The 16,236-nt window shown below is 30.8% G+C and overlaps 2 protein-coding genes across 4 annotated transcripts; one reads left to right on the top strand and one right to left on the bottom strand.

The window, feature by feature from the left end:
* Window positions 1-356: 356 nt before the first annotated feature.
* LOC410864 (nuclear pore complex protein Nup50) lies at window positions 357-2,824 on the bottom strand. 3 transcript variants are annotated; one of them, XM_006568207.3, is made up of 5 exons: window positions 2,636-2,752; window positions 2,039-2,196; window positions 988-1,967; window positions 787-927; window positions 357-683 (listed from the first exon to the last, which is right to left on the bottom strand). In XM_006568207.3, exons 2-5 carry the CDS (start codon window positions 2,192-2,194, stop codon window positions 377-379), a joined length of 1,584 nt encoding a protein of 527 aa, XP_006568270.2. In that variant the 5' UTR covers window positions 2,195-2,196; window positions 2,636-2,752; the 3' UTR covers window positions 357-376. The 3 variants fall into 3 exon arrangements, with proteins under 3 accessions (XP_006568270.2, XP_006568269.2, XP_006568268.2); XM_006568206.3 differs by having other exon boundaries at window positions 365-683; window positions 2,705-2,824; XM_006568205.3 differs by having other exon boundaries at window positions 365-683; window positions 2,039-2,209; window positions 2,705-2,819.
* LOC410865 lies at window positions 2,782-15,989 on the top strand. The gene is made up of 10 exons (XM_016910797.2): window positions 2,782-2,911; window positions 4,074-4,221; window positions 4,354-4,944; window positions 7,355-7,387; window positions 8,004-8,069; window positions 10,377-10,618; window positions 10,721-10,982; window positions 11,068-11,461; window positions 11,539-11,715; window positions 13,233-15,989. The coding sequence occupies exons 3-10, from the start codon at window positions 4,867-4,869 to the stop codon at window positions 15,113-15,115; spliced, it is 3,135 nt and encodes a 1,044-aa protein (XP_016766286.1). The 5' UTR covers window positions 2,782-2,911; window positions 4,074-4,221; window positions 4,354-4,866; the 3' UTR covers window positions 15,116-15,989.
* Window positions 15,990-16,236: the final 247 nt, after the last annotated feature.

The raw sequence follows: 16,236 nt of genomic DNA, 5'->3' as shown, positions 1-16,236 counted from the left end.
TCTGTAAACAAAAAATTATACTTGCAGTACATGTATCAAATAACGTCTATGAATTTTAAATATTCTAAATCTGATTTACATTTATTTGTTTTAATTACAATGTCCTTATATTTATATATATTACCCATACCGTACGTGATACCATAACGTACCTTTCGTGCAATAAAAAATAAAAAATATATATAATATATTCTAATTCTATTTTACATGACATGTTATACCAATTCAAGTAAAAATATTACAATGAATACATATAACAACAAAATTGTATTTTTGTTTTCAAAAAATTATTAGTTCACTATTCAGCATAATTTTGTTTTTTCTTTTTTCAATGGCATTTATAATTACTTATTTATAATTTCTATTTTTTTTTTTTTCATTTTTTATGTTTATTAAGTGCTTCTAATAATTTATCAGCATCTTCATCTGTTTTTACTCTTAATAAAACTGGTACTGGGGGTGGTGTAGAATCAGGTAAAGGTAAACAAACCAACATTATTGTATTTTTATTCATACGTTTTGTTGGTATACTTTCTGTTAGTAATGTATTGAGCAATAAATTCCCCAAAGAAGTTTCTGCGCGTACTAATAATTGTGTTTTTTCATTTGGAGTTGGTTTTAAAAACAACATTCCAACACCTCTATCAGTAAAATTACCATCTTTTTTAACAAAAACTTTACATCTGCAAAAAAAATATAAAAATATACATTTAAATTTTAATTTTAAATTAATGCATTTTTTTTTATATTAGTTAAAAAATATTTAATATGATAAATATATAGCACCTTTGTTCATATATAGCACCTTCTTCTGTAACTGGTTTGAATTCTACTTTTGGTGGTTCCTCATCTTCATCATCCTTTCCTTCGCTATCTTCAGGTTCTTGTGGTTTTACTACTTGAGCTCCAAATGTAAATGGTTTTGTACTATAAAATCATGATGTTATTAAAATATTTTCATTATATTGAACATTTGAAATAAATTACCTTCCAAAACTAAAACCAGTTGATGTATTATTAGTAGCAGAACTTTGACCAAAGCAGAAAGTTGTTGTATTTGTTGTAGCAAACGAACTAGCAATAGTAGTAGTAGTACTAGCAGTACTAGTAGTTACAGTAGTAGATTTTGAATCCAATTTTGTTTCTTGCTCGTCTGATTTATCAGATGCAATAGATGGTTTACTCAAAAATGGATTCTTTTCAGAATTTGAACTTCCAAATATATTTTTGCTACCAGATTTTTGATCAATGTTACCAAAAACAGATTTTTGTATATCTGAGCTTTGATCTGTATTACTAAAAATAGATTTACCCGTATCTGTAGTATGTTCTGATTTTCTAAATATAGATTTAGAGCCTGCACTAATGTTGCCAAAAATTGATTTTTCAGGTTTCCATTCTGTTGAACTAAAAGGAGATTTTGAATTTGTTACTCCAAATGGAGAACTCTCAAGTTTTTTTTCTGTGTTTGTAGATTCTTTATTATCACTACTGTGTATAGATTGTGCTTGCGAAGATTTCTCAATTTCATTTCCATGTTTACTTTCTATTTCTTTAAGATACTTTTCATAATCCTTAAAAATTGGAGTTAAAATACAAAATGGATTTGCATCAACATGAGTTTTAATCCATTGTGCCACACTTTCATTTAATCCTTTTAATTTAGCAAAATAATCAGAAGATTTTTTTAATGTATTTTGATCTTCTTGATCAGAAGTGCTATTTTTACTACTACATGTAGGTGATGATGCTTGTATTTCTGTATTCTCTTTTTTGTTTGTTCCATTTTCATTAGTTTTTGGAGTTTCATTATTTGTAGAAGATTTGTTTATATTTGTAATTGTCTTAGATGATGTATCATTAGTATTTATAGTATTATTATTAGCTAAAAAGCTAAATGGCGAAGCATTTGTTGAAGTTGTTGTTTTAAAACCTGTAAATGTACCAAATGCACTTCTAGTAGTGTCCTGAAAAATATTTTAAATAAAGTTATATATACATATTGCAAGATAAATGATATAGGGATGAAGATATTTACTTCTGTATTTTGTAAACGTCTTTTAGCTTTTTTAACAATACGTTTTTCCATTACATCATCAGGAGCTTTTTTAAATGTACCTGCTTCTTCAGGTTTTTCTTCATCATCCCAGTTATCATGGTTTAAATCTGTAGTTGCAGGCCTTTTACCAGCCATTTCTGTAAACATATTCTACAAATATACTCATTACTGTTTTTTCCTGTATTTCTTCTTTTTTTTATGAAAAACAAAATAAAAAATTAAATGTGAATTGTCTGGATTAATAAAATACTTAAATTAATATGTATTTTTTAAATATTAAGATTATTCTTATATAAAGTTTATACTTTAAGTTTATACTTAAAGTTATGCATTATATAGCCATATAATAATCGATTTAATAGCAATTGAAATAAGAAATATAAAAGTTTAGTGATTATTAGTGACATTATATTATATTAAATAATTATAATTTAATTTTAATTTAAAAAAAAATGAAATGTTTATTTTTAAATATATCGAAAACTTGCAATATAACCTCATAAATTGTTAAAGTAGAAAGTATCGATTTTTTAATGTAATTGAAAAATAAATAGAACTCTATATTATAATATTTACCAAAATAAATTCAATTATATTAAAAACTTAATTAAAACAAATTCAATATACTTATATTAAAGTACGTACTTAATATACATAAGAATTTACACTTGAACGCTAAACACAATTTTCAGTTCTGCGCATGCGTTTTTTTTCAACCATGATCGTACTATATATCCAACGAACAAACTAAATCTTAAAAGGTTAAACGACAAAATTATAATATTTTAAGTTCTATTTTACGTAACGTGTATATGATATAAACCTATTTCAAACTCTAAATACTACAGTAAGGTAATGGAATTGTTTTCGATATAATTCTGAACAAAATCATTATTATAAATTTGTAGATATTTCCATAATTTAAACATAATAATTTTGTATAATTATTCAGCTTAAATTTATTAATTTTCAATATTTATGAAAATAAATATAAAAGTACAATTATTTAATATAGATCACATAGAACAATTGAACAATTTATATATTTTTGCAATTTGTGTTAATATTTATTAAATTTGTGTATAATTTCGAATTATACATGATTATAAATTAGTAAAAAAAGTTCGAAATTATATTTTCTAATGTTAGAAAGTTGCCATTATGTTATATTTTTTAATGTCTTTAATATTTTTTGCGTCTTGATCCTTTTTTTATAAGATATAAAAATTCTTAAAGAAAGTTCTGGATTCTAGATAAAATAATAATAATTTAAATCGTTTAAATGATGATATTTAAGTGTAAAGATAATTTTTTATATCATAATTGAACTTTCATAAATCAAGAAAAAAATATATTATATTAAATATATATATATATATATATATGTACTAAACTAGCCTATAAGATAAATATGTGATGAATGATCACGTGGTATATTGTCACGTGTAAACGATCAATTTAAATTTGATATTTTTCTATATATTCTTTATTTAATTTACATAATAAAATTTTTATTAATATTATTGATAATATTTTTATATGACTAAAATTAATAATTTAATAAATTTCTATTATAGTTTGCAAATGAAATAAATATTATATAATGTATTTTTCTAGAATATAGTAATCTTTTCCATTATAATATTAAATATATATTGAATATACATTTATTTAAATTATTCTAATTATCAAAATCGTAAATTTTATAATTCTAGATATAAATATAAATATATATTCTTTATATAATATATATATATTATTTACATTATAATACATTATAATAAATAGTACATTATAAGTACTTTATATTACATATAAATATGAAAATATTAATATAAAATGATTTATTTATTGTAATTTATATAAAGATTTAATTATTTCAAGTATAAATATGTAAAAATTAAATAAGTAAATTTTTCGATGCAATTATTAATTTAATTTCATGTTCATTAAAAATAGCCATATTTTGACTTATCTTTAAGTACGGAAACTAAAACATATCTTCGGATTTCAGAGAACGAGCGTGTCTATCATGAACAACGTTTCATTTCGTAATCGCAAATATGTGGCGCCACTATCGCCGGCATTACCAACGTTCACTATCATAAAAGATCTACTTCAAGGAAATGTTTTCTTTGAACATCCTGTGTTTTCGTAAATTTGTAAGCATAGTTCATAGTGATCGACAATCATATGCAAACAATGCATATAATAAAATTGTAATATAGAGTGATAAGTTTTTTCACGAGGTATATATACCGGTTATAAGCTTGGCGCGAAAACTTTCTTTCAAGGAGCGCGTCGGATCCCTGGGCATACAATATAGCAAGAGGAACGAAGAAAGGAAGAAAGAGAAAGAGAGAAGGATCGAGGGTAAGGGCCAGGGGTGTCAGGGGATCTCGAGCAACTTGGCACGTCCGTGTACGGAGACAACAGTGCTGGTGGCAGCACAGACGCTCGTTGATGAGCGAACAATTCACTTTGGTGCGCGGTTTCGCGACGTTGTTTCGTCTCATCAGTGTCGTGAAATAAGGGTGTACGTACGTAACGAAGCGATAAAATGTGTCTGTGACATTTTTACCTGTTCGTTTTTCTTAAGTTAAAACGATCAAGTGTCGTTGCGGTGGCTCGAAGAGTTAGTGGCTGGTGCGCGCCGTGCGTGCGGTTGATCAGAGCGTATACCGCTGCTCTCGTCGATTTGGTGGGAGAGTGAGAGGGAGGAGGGGTTTCCCGTCCTCCTCTTCTCTCGCTAAAATCGGCCGGATTTTTGAACAGGGAGGAAAAACGAATAATCACAATACAAAAATATGGAGATATCGAAGAGTTTGCAAGAAGAAATACTCACTGTGCAAACTAAACTGAAAAATGCCATACGCGATCATCAGGTGAGTCCCGCGACTATGCATGTATGTCGATAACGATTTAAAGATTGAGAGTACGAAGCCGAACGAACGAATGAGCGAATAACTTAACGAATAATTTTTACCTAACTATTTCTTATTTCTTTTAATACATTATTTCCTATCGATTAAGAAATAGAGATTGCACCTTCGATAAATAATCGACTCAAAAAGTAAAATAGTTTTTGAACAATTTTAATGTATTTTTTGAATATAATTCGTTATTTTTAAAAAATTTTTGCAAAGTAAAGACGAATTAAACATATATTAAAACATATATTTCTTATTAAACAAATTCTTTTTGTGACTCAGTTTCCTCGGCATTCCCACGCACAATGCGTGCACAAACGCATGTACGCATCCAGCATGTACGCGCGCGCGTGCATAAATGCACACCTCCTATACTATATTTATGGAACATGTTATTTCAATATAAATTCTTCGAAGTTTCATAAAACGATCATCCTAATCAAAGATGTCCGGTTTATGCGAGACACGAACAGAAACTAAGTTACTAATATGGCATACATTTCCTTTCGATCTATTTTATAAAAGTATCCCTTTCACTCGTATCGTTTGTAAACTGTATGCACTCTTCGGTTACGTTGCGCGTTATCGAAAGTGAAAGAAGCGTAACAAGTTCCAAAGGAACTTTTGCTTGCTTTTAATCATGTTATAAGTTTTCACCGTGCAATGGTCATTTTTTTTTTACGAATCGTATAAACTCGAAGGTGAACGAGTGTTCAGACCTTAACCTTTGTAGGTAGAGTGCTTCGACCGATGCGTCGCATGACTTTGAGAACCAATATTCTATCTCTTTCTTTGTCTCCTCTCTCTCTCTCTCTCTCTTCTCACTCTCTTCTCACTCTCTCACTCGCTCGTTCATTCAGTTACTCACTTGTTTAGTAAATCTCCCTCTCTTTTTTTCTTGTTTACCCTAACTTCTATAGAATATCTCCTATATTCTTTCTCATGGTCTTTCTCTTTTTCTTTTTTGCCTTTGTCTAGTTCACTCTTTTTTTTCAATTATTGAAATAAATCTTAATTTGATCATGTTGTATGTTTAATATTTTTGTTTCATTAAATATGACAACTTTCATTATATTTTATTACATTTATATTATTTCTTGTTATTTTTCTTTTTATTTTTTACAGTTTAATTTTAGATTTATTAACAAATTTATTTGCATTTGTTAATAAATAATGCATAAAATAAATTATGAAACGGATTTAAATAAATACATTTTCAATTGTTGTCAATATAGTAATAGAACTAACTCTTATTTAAAATTTGCTTTAACGATCTTTTTGCTGTTGTAGCATAAGTTATATATTATAAATGACTAGAGTCAAGGTATTCTATCGACTGCGAATATATATGTCGCTATAAACCAATATTATCGAATCGTATATAATGCGAACACTCGTTTTGTCTCTTTACTGTAAACTTTTATTAACAAGTTGTAACGCTAGGGGGATATGTGCGCAATGGGGAAAAGTTTGTTCGCGCACGATCGGTATTCTGCCCTGCTCTACCGACCTTGTCTGGTCTAACTGTTCGAAATCGAATTTTTTTGTCCAAGCAAGAGTATAGAGTATATGTTTAACCTATACTTTTCGAATATTGATTTCAATCAATATTGATCTCGTTAAAATTAATTCATTTTTTAATATAATCATACAAAATATTTTGAATATTTGATGAAAGATTATTAATTATATTAAGGATAGAAATTTATCAATTTGATTGAATTACATCAATATTCATATTTATGAACCGGATAAAACTAACCTCGTTGATAGATTTGAGTTATATATTTCTCATTGATTATCGAGAAAGAAACAGGTGCTTAATAATATTATTTCTTAAATTTCACGATAAAAATATTTCATTTTAAAAATATCTTTCAAATCATATATATTATACAGAATCAAAGTGGTATATAACATATACTTCATATGCGTTTATTTTAATATTGCATCGATATATTAATAAATATATATACAATATATTTATTTTTATTTTGAACGTGAATACTTCGGTGATCAATACGATTCTTGTTGAAGATCTTTTTTTCTCTTGTTTACTATTATTAGACATTGACTAAAAGTAGTTACTATGAAACGGAATTCTCTTAAAATTATTTTTCAATTGCTAAGTAACGTTAGAAAAAGAAAAAGAAGTTTTTAGCCATGCAAAATTATTCATTTGATCGTTTGTACACATTTTCTAATTCGATCGACACACAATATTACGATAATTGCGTCATTGCGCCGCAAAAGAGACGCCACAGACGCGTGTACAAAAGCATAGCGACAGAGGATGTTCTGAATTGAACATTTGAATCATCTTTGAAATTATAACTAATCTAAAAATTTTCTTTTTTAATTTCAGATTTGCGTGGGTAAATTGAAGGATGACCCAAATGTAAGTCTTATTTTTATTAATTTTACAAATTCGAATTTAGAATGTAAAAAGTACTTCAGAAAAATCATAATATGTAATTTATATTATATGTATTACTCTTGTATACTTACAGAAAAATCAAATCACTATTAATAATATTTTACCTTTATTATAATTGATTTGCTGTATTTAAAATGTTAAGTAGTTTATGATTTGTTTGTTATTCGATATATTGATATTGTTTGAGATAAACTTTTTCTATTAATTAAAAATCGAAAATATAACATAAGATTTTTTATCCTTTCCAAATTATATTTTTTTTTAAAGAAATGAAATTAATCTACAAATATTATTATATTATTACGTATTTATATTATTTATATTATTACGTATAAATTACTTGATCGATTTTTATTGATGACTAATTCTTATATCATGATTGTAATTTATACGATCAATGCGTGAATTCTTATAACAGCGAAGTTTATAACAAATATGTTTGTATTTAATCAAATTTATTTTATTTCTTTGTTAGCATTATGCATTATTAAGAAAATAAACTATATATATTTATATATATATACATTCTATATAAATATAAAATATATCTAATCAGAGAATCTTTTTCATTTTGCAGAATACAGATATCCTTGGTCAGATACAAAAGATTCACTTGCATATCGTATCTTTGGGAAGGTGCCAGGTAAGTTGAGGATCGATTTCCTCGAGCTTCAGTCTTTCGCGATGATCCAGAGCAGGCTTGTTCGTAGACGTTCCATATTTATGTCTGTCTGTTACATGCAAATAGAAACGATATCACATTAAAGTATCCTACCGATAACGGATTGTATCTAGGAAACGTTTTAAAATCATGACAATCAATGTCCTTGATTTCATATAAACGAAATATCCATTAATTCGATCGATAGATGCATCGCACAAGAGAAATGTTTTAAAGATAGTATAATAATTAGAATGAGTGTAACATTATCTATTTCACTGATCTTATCTATCGGTGATATAGATTATATATTTAATGAAAAAAAATGTATTAATAATTTTCAATCTATTATTTCAAATATTATTAAAAATTGAATTAATTTTATATAAAAATATATTGCTTTCTAACGATAAAATTCTGTTGAAACAAAATAATTTTTAAATTTGAGATATACATAATTTTAATCGTAAATTAATTTTCCATCTGTCATGAATTTCTCATACATTATGGAATCAAATGTCTATGTATCAATTTTGTGTCCTAGATTTGCAATTTTTTCATAAGATACTCGTTAGAATGATTAATACATAATTATAATTAAATGATAAATTCATTGAGTGAGTTTTATCATTTTTGCCAAACTTTGTTGATTGAAGATAGAAGTCGAATAGTCAGACTTTTTCCTTGTTCATATACACGTTTCTTTTCTGGCCTTTTATAAAGTTATTCTACCACGTTACCACGTGACTGTTACATTATCATAAACTCGTATCGCATTTAGTAACAATATCATATTTCCTAATTGAGAAACATATGAATCGAATACAGGAACTTTTGATAAAATTAAAATTATATTATAACGAAGTTATATTTCATATCAAAATAAAAAATAATTAATTGCTCGTAATTAATTATTAAAAAAAAAACATGCACGATTGCAGGAAATGTATTTTTTTTTTTAATATATATTATGCAAAACATGCACAATATCGCGTTAAATTATAGAAATCACTAACGGGTTTCTTTTTTGGATTCGTGAATCGACGCGAAGAATCGATAACGGGGCTAGTGTTGCCTGAAGATGGTCTGGTGGATGCGCTTTGCTATCGCCCAGCATCCTTTTCTAAACATTTTCACGGTGATCCCGTCGATCTGGATGCGTCTCTTTCTTTCCTCTTTATATCTTCGTGTTTCTCCCGGAGTCTCTTTCTTCTTCTGGCTCTTCTGGTTATTTTTCTTCTTTTTTCATGTTAGCAATAAACGACCGATCCAGGTAGATTGCTGTCGAAGCAAAGGAGATACGTAAACGGATAGAAATGGATAAAGATAGAGTAACCGGGAGTAAAAGAGACAGACGTGTATAGAGATACACGTGGAGGGGGTGAGTAGGGGGCTGCACCGGGGAGTATGAGATCGAGAGAGATGTCGGGCAGAGAATGTACAGGAAAGAGAGAGAGAACGAATGGAACTTGGGTGAAAAGGAAGCAGAGTAGGGGTCGGGCAGAGGCGGAGGGGCTCAATCAATAAAATGTCCCGCAGAAACATTTTCAGCTCTTTACGAAATCTCCACGTTTTTTCCCTTTCTTCTTTTTTCTTTTTTCGCTCCTTTTTTAGTCTCCATCTTGGCACGTCGTCCGCTCCTGTTTTTCCAATTACTTTCCACGCTCATTTCATGGAAATCGCTCTCTAATTATTGTTTATTGTATTTCAAATTAATTTTTATTTTTGAAAACTTCTGGAACTTGCTCGCTATCTCGCCAAAACGATCTCTGTGTTATATATGTGGAAGGAAAATCGTTGATGAATTTTTTAAAAAATTATTAATTTATTTATCTATAAAATAATCAAATTTTTTTTCGCTTTAATGGCGAAAATGTTTTTTTTTCTTTATTAAATATTAATTATCATGTATAAGAGATTTAAAATTTTAAATATGTCAAATATTTTGTATGGGATGTTTTTTTTTTAAATAATTTATATTGTTTTATCATAATTTAGAAGATAATAAAAACGTATAAAAATTTTCTTGCTAGAATGTATATTTGAATGATTTTTTTATAACAAACTATTCATTGATTTTTCTTTTGCATTTACAACATGTTGCTTTTGATATTTAAAAGGAATATTTTCTTAATTCGTTGCGCTTGATAAGAGTATATTTACTCGCAACGTAACAGCAATATGCATTCATATTTAAACGATCTGCAACGCACAGTCTGCCAAGAAAGTTTTCTATGATCATCATTGACCGAACTTCTCATACTCATAATTTTCTATCTCAATACGCAGAAGCAAGTTGTCCAGCGGCTGCGCAAAGAGGTCGAAACATTTAAAGCGGAGAATGCAAACGGGGCAAAAGTTTCCATCGCATCGCTTCTTGGCTTGAATAACAATAATCATATTACAAATAACAATGAAAGTAAACTTAAAACCGGCAATGATTTTTCTACGAAGAATTCGAAAGAGGACTACGAAGAGATTGTTAGAAATGGAGATGTTCCTTCACCCACCCGCAATCTCGCACCTACCAAGTGAGTCTTATTGTTAATTATTAGATTTCAATTAGTGATTTCTTGGAGTTGGTAATACAAATTTTTCTTATACGCAATTTAATGCAGAGTTTGTTATTTTAGGGAACGATCCAGTTCAGTGGAGACGATTTCCGGTGAGGATGACGTTATTGAGGTTTCCATGGATGAAAATTCCAATGAAAAATCCGAAAAAGAAGAATCAGAGGAATGTAAAATAGAGTCGACTGAAAAACTTAATTTCTTAAATGCTCTTGGTCTTATTACTACTACAACATGTGCCGAATTACAAAACAAAAGAGCCGAAAGAAAACGTCGTAGCACTGCAAATCCACAATTTGTTTATTCCAATCTTGAAGTGCCAACGGTGAATACCGGAGAATTTTCTCTTTTTTTTTAATTGAATTGCATTTCGATATCTAATGTTTCGATATCTATGTTTTATATTTTAGAAACGAAAACGACACTCGTACCTGCAATCTGGAAATGTTCCGCAAACTCGTCAAACAACCGCGCGTATGAATGGTCCATCGCCACCTCCTGTAAAAGTTGTGCCACCAAAATCCATATCACCGCCAACGACTAGGACTGTGATGAAATCTTTAATTCCGGTGCAAAAGTCCACCACGCGACCGAATATACTTAGAAATGTTACGGAAAGTAAAGTTTTTCCTAATAAAAACAAGATTGAAAACGGACCCACACAAATTCAGTTACCTGTATCTACTGTAAAGTCCGTTCAATCGATTGGCAACAAAGCAGTTCACATACCAGGTTTACCTTCCAGTCTGACTATCGAGAGGATCAGCAGTGATTCAGCAGTCTGCATAAGTTGTAGAAATCCAGGTGTGTGATCAATCTTATTTCACATTTGCGCGTTTCTCTAAGCATTATAAATACTTATCAAAATTTTGGTTCAACAGGTACATTGACAGTGTGTGAAAATTGTGCATCAAATTACCACGTATCTTGCCATTCTGTATCTCCGGCGCCACCAAGAATATGTCCAAAATGTGCGTTAATAGAAGAAGAAGAAATTGATGACGGGGACGAAGGAGAGGAAGAAGGACGTCCATCGTTTAAAAAAGATGAGGAATTCGGTAAAGCGTCTTTGGTTTTTCGGAAGATTTCTACTTGTAGTATAAAGTTTATCGTGTGATTGACAAAAAAGTTCTTGTTTCCTGCAGACACTAGCTTTTATGAATGTTCGTGGCACGCTTATCTCATTTCGCGGCGGCACCGTCCGGGATCATTCGATGTGTAGTGACTCTTGATAACAAAAAAAAAAATATATATATATATATATATACACATATATATATACATAAAAAATAAAATAAAAATAAAGCGGCACTTTTGATTATATTTGATAATCAGAAGCGTACATTTTTATGTATGCGATAGAAAAGAATTTCGAACGCGCAAAATATAATGAAAAAAAAAAAAAAAAAAAAAATACTTATAGATAATGCAAACAAATTGTATGAAAGAAGAGCAGGAAATTGTGTAACATGGGTCCACAATTTCTAGATTTAACGTGCAACGAGGTATCGCAGCGTTGCCGCAGACTTTATTGACCGTAAGCACACAGAGAGAATAAACGAGAGAGCAGCCTGCCGGAAGAAGTGTCGCGAGTGAAACCGGCTTCTCAAATACAGCAGAAGAATTTGCAATTAAGAAGAACTTTTTGGTCGATCGTCAGTAATAGGGCACAAAAAAGCAACGTGTATTGAACGCGAAATATCTTGCAGAGGAGAAAGAGAGAGAAAGATATGAGCTGCGCAAGCGAAACTCGGATCTGAGATTGCAGGTTTACGAGTTGGAAAAACGCTCACAACTACTCGGCCAGTCCCTTCAGGTTCGTCCTGTGGCCTGCGTAGAAAGAAATTCACAAATTTTTTTTCATTTGGAATGCTATTCAGTTAATGAAATTATTACGCAAACATTTTCTATCTTTTGTTTTTTCATCAGTGAGAACCTGCAAGATCTCTACGTTTTTCTTGTTCATTTTGAATATTATTTTCAAAAGACGATTGTGTCGATTTTTTTATAACAAAATTGATTTTTTCGTTCATAAAAAAATCGACTCACTTGACTTTATAATTATTTTCGTGTTATTACTGTAGAGTTTGTATATAGACATATACAGACATATAAATTTGATCGTTTTCTTTTATATAAATTATTCATACAATTTGTAAAAATTGTTTATCTACAGTAATAATTTTGTTCGTTAATCCGTGAAAGTATGTAATGCACGATGCTTCCTTCACCTACAACTTAAACTTCAATGTTTTATAAAAAAAACTAGTTTCAATGTTTCGTCTTCTTAAATTTAAATTATGTATTGCTTATGTTATTCGTCTTAGTAAACCTAGTTAATTGTCAAATATAGAATCGTGTATGAAAAATGTTGAGAAAAAAAAAAAAAGAAATAGCGCGTGTAAATATTATAAGGAAAACTATTTCAAGTTAAATTTTGTTCCAAGAGCATGTGCATTTTTATCTTGATATTATCAGATAGCAATCGATGTTAATTCTAAGTAACGATACTTTTTTCAGATTTTTCTTATCACAATAATATATTATTGCTAATTATTTAATTTTTTTTTGACAGCTACAGCAACGCACACGCCAGGAATTATTAGGAAAGCAAGAGAAGACGCAGAGATCTATAAAGCGGCTTGTGGACTTCATAAAACTGATGCAACTCAGAAAAAGCGGGGATTCTCCACATCCCTCGGCATCGGTCAGCTTCCCTCCTCAACCTTCCTTATCCCAATCTCCTCCAATAGCGTCAACCAGTCGGACGTTGGGTCTACCACAATCAATAGCGACCATCGAGAAAATTCCGTGCCCTACTCCTCCATTGTCCTCAACCAGTTGCCCCGATCGAGTATCGCCTATGTCGACAGGGCAGAGCCTCAAGTGTCCTATGCCTATCAGTTACCAGTCACCAGCGTTCAATCAGAAAAGCACCAGTCATACCTTATCGTTAAAAAAATCACAGAACCAGCTAGAAGAACAAATCAGTCTTCCGAAGACCAAAATCATACCACAATGCTCAATTATAAACTGCCAACCACATCAGGCTACAACTCTTGCATTCAGACCGAAATCTCTGTCTCCGACTCCTCTATGCTCATCGGAAAACAATTGTCTGACGCCGTCGGTCGTAACCGTAAAAAGCAAACAAACCGTGCAGTACCCGCCCTCAATCGTATCATCGACACAGAGAACCTCTCCATCACGGCCAAATATCAATTGGAACGATCAAATTTCAATGGAAGAAAATCCAGATCCAGGCAGCCAAGAAATAAATTCGGTATCAATCAATTGCGATCTGCCAGAGCAACGGAAATCCTACTGCCTTCCTACGATAGTACAGAACCCGATAAGCAACTACAAATTACAAAGTCAACCGAGCCAGATGAAGCAACCCTGTTCAGTAGTCGTCCAAAGTATAGGCCAAGAACCGGTGGTCTTCTCCACTCATTGTTCTCAGGCCATAACAAGTCCTATATCCTCACCGATAATTCTCGAGAACCACGAGACATCAGCGCAACTAACAAAGATTTCTCAGTCGGTCGGCAACAGTTGTATCATCAAAGCTACCAGCTGGAATCAGGTGAACGAAATGAACCTACGGTCCAATTACAGCGTGGTGCCCTCACAAAATTCTTCGAGCACGTGAAATTGGAAGAAGCGCATATACCAGCGCCATCTAGAGCAAAGCTAGTATACAAAAGCGGTACTACTTCCGAAAGGAATGAACTTGAAGTTACGGAAATTACGGATGAAGATACGAATAGTGGTGAATACGTCACTAAAACATCCTTGCCAACTGGCAATTTCGAAGATGATTTTGTTGATCGAGATGTTAAACAAAATAATTGGCTCTCGAGCAAGATTGTGATGAAGAAAGGACAAAAAAACGAGAATGTTATCAAAAACGTTGAATCAGTTGATTCTGCTACGAATTCGACAAAATCGAACGATTATGTTACTTATGAACGCAAACATGGCAATACATATGTGAGAGTCGAATGTGAACCTGACGAAGATGAAGAAGATAACGCATTGACTAATACGTTTCAAGCCGATGTGACTTATACGAGACGCATCGGATCTCTGACAGAAATTGTACCAGAGAATCGGAAGGATCGGCAAGATTCAACTTCTCTGTGTAACGCACAAAACAATTTCTTGGAGCTTCGTAACGAGGTCTCAGTTCCTGATGATAAGGCTGATTCCGAGAGACAAGACTTATCTAGTGGCAGACGTTCGACCAGCAGCAGCAGCAATAGCAGTACAAGCGACAGCGATACTCCGGAACAAGCAATGAATGACACTATTAAGTACTCACGACGACGATTATCCGGAAACGAATACAAAGAACGTCTGGGCATTAATGCTGTATCTCCGGAGAGTATGCAAGTGCTCGAGCAATTTGAATCAGCTATGCTGGAAACAGGTTGTAGCAATGCTGCCACTTGTTAGAGTTAGATTAGAATGCGATATTAATTCGCTGATTATGCTCATTGCTGAAATTTTTTCTTTTCGTCGATGAAGTTGATCATTTCTTAAATACTAAGTTTTTTTTTTTGTGTGACATACGTTAAGTTTGAAGAAAAGAAAATGGTAATAGTTTCGCGATAAATTCGAATCCGTACACGTTTAGGACGGATCAGATTATTCGTAATCATTACTAAGGTTCATAGGCAGTCACTATTTTCTATACTGCCTCGAGAAATATTGCAATCGTTCTCGTATCAATGTTCCCACGATAGAGATAATAAGTAATAATAATCATTACGATACTTTTAAGAGAATGATTGCCTCATAATGATTATTTTATTAATTTTGTTAGCCATTCGTTTATTTATTGATTGTTGTTCATTAGATTTTTCTCGATCTTTTCTTAGTATTTAACTGATTGCGCGAGGACCAAGTTTGAATTTCTTCCAATTTAACGATAATTTGATGACAGGAAATTAATCGAAATTGCGAATCATTTGTGTAACATTACACAAATTTATATATTCAGATTGTCAGTTCAGGAATATGATGAAAATTGATGAATAATTATGCATACTAAAATTATGTAAAACATTTTATTGAGTTTTAAAATGCTTTAAACTTTATTTCTTTGATATTTTCTATCTCGATGAATAGGAAACACGCACATATCTGACAGATACTGAGCGATTTGTGAAAGGCTTAAAGCCTATGTATGTAAGTCGAGTCATATTACCATACTGCCTTAATAGTAATTTAAAAACGATACTTTTTACGATAATTTCTTATGGATAAGCTCGAGAAACGTGTACATCTCAATAGACTGATTTGAATGTCGCCATATTGAAATTAAGAAGAATGAAGAGGAAGAAAAGATAATCAAAAAGCGTTACCGTAATCGGATACATACATAGATGTAAGGTTGCGTGTACGTTAGGTAGATAAAACGTTATTCAAGTAATTATTATCTTAATTTTACGATTCAGATTTCTTATAAAATGAAGATAAAAAGAACCGATTTTTTTTTCTTTTCTTTTTTTTTTTTTCTTTCTTTTTTTTCTTTTTTTCTTTTTTTCTTTTTTTTTTCTTTTTTTTCTTTTTTT

The sequence above is a fragment of the Apis mellifera genome, linkage group LG2 (assembly GCF_003254395.2).
Source record: "Apis mellifera strain DH4 linkage group LG2, Amel_HAv3.1, whole genome shotgun sequence".
Classification (NCBI taxonomy): domain Eukaryota; kingdom Metazoa; phylum Arthropoda; class Insecta; order Hymenoptera; family Apidae; genus Apis; species Apis mellifera.
This window is presented reverse-complemented; position numbering and strand designations above follow the sequence as displayed.

Excerpts from the sequence above, each read along its gene's own strand:
- LOC410864 (XM_006568205.3), bottom strand. The coding sequence starts at position 2,206 with ATGTTTACAGAAATGGCTGGTAAAAGGCCTGCAACTACAGATTTAAAC. Across the intron at positions 1,968-2,038 it reads GACGTTTACAAAATACAGAA|GACACTACTAGAAGTGCATT; the intron begins GTAAATATCTTC and ends AATATTTTTCAG. Across the intron at positions 684-786 it reads GGTGCTATATATGAACAAAG|ATGTAAAGTTTTTGTTAAAA; the intron begins GTGCTATATATT and ends TTTTTTTTGCAG.
- LOC410865 (XM_016910797.2), top strand. The coding sequence starts at position 4,867 with ATGGAGATATCGAAGAGTTTGCAAGAAGAAATACTCACTGTGCAAACT. Across the intron at positions 4,945-7,354 it reads ATGCCATACGCGATCATCAG|ATTTGCGTGGGTAAATTGAA; the intron begins GTGAGTCCCGCG and ends TTTTAATTTCAG. Across the intron at positions 11,716-13,232 it reads TAAAAAAGATGAGGAATTCG|CTACAGCAACGCACACGCCA; the intron begins GTAAAGCGTCTT and ends TTTTTTTGACAG.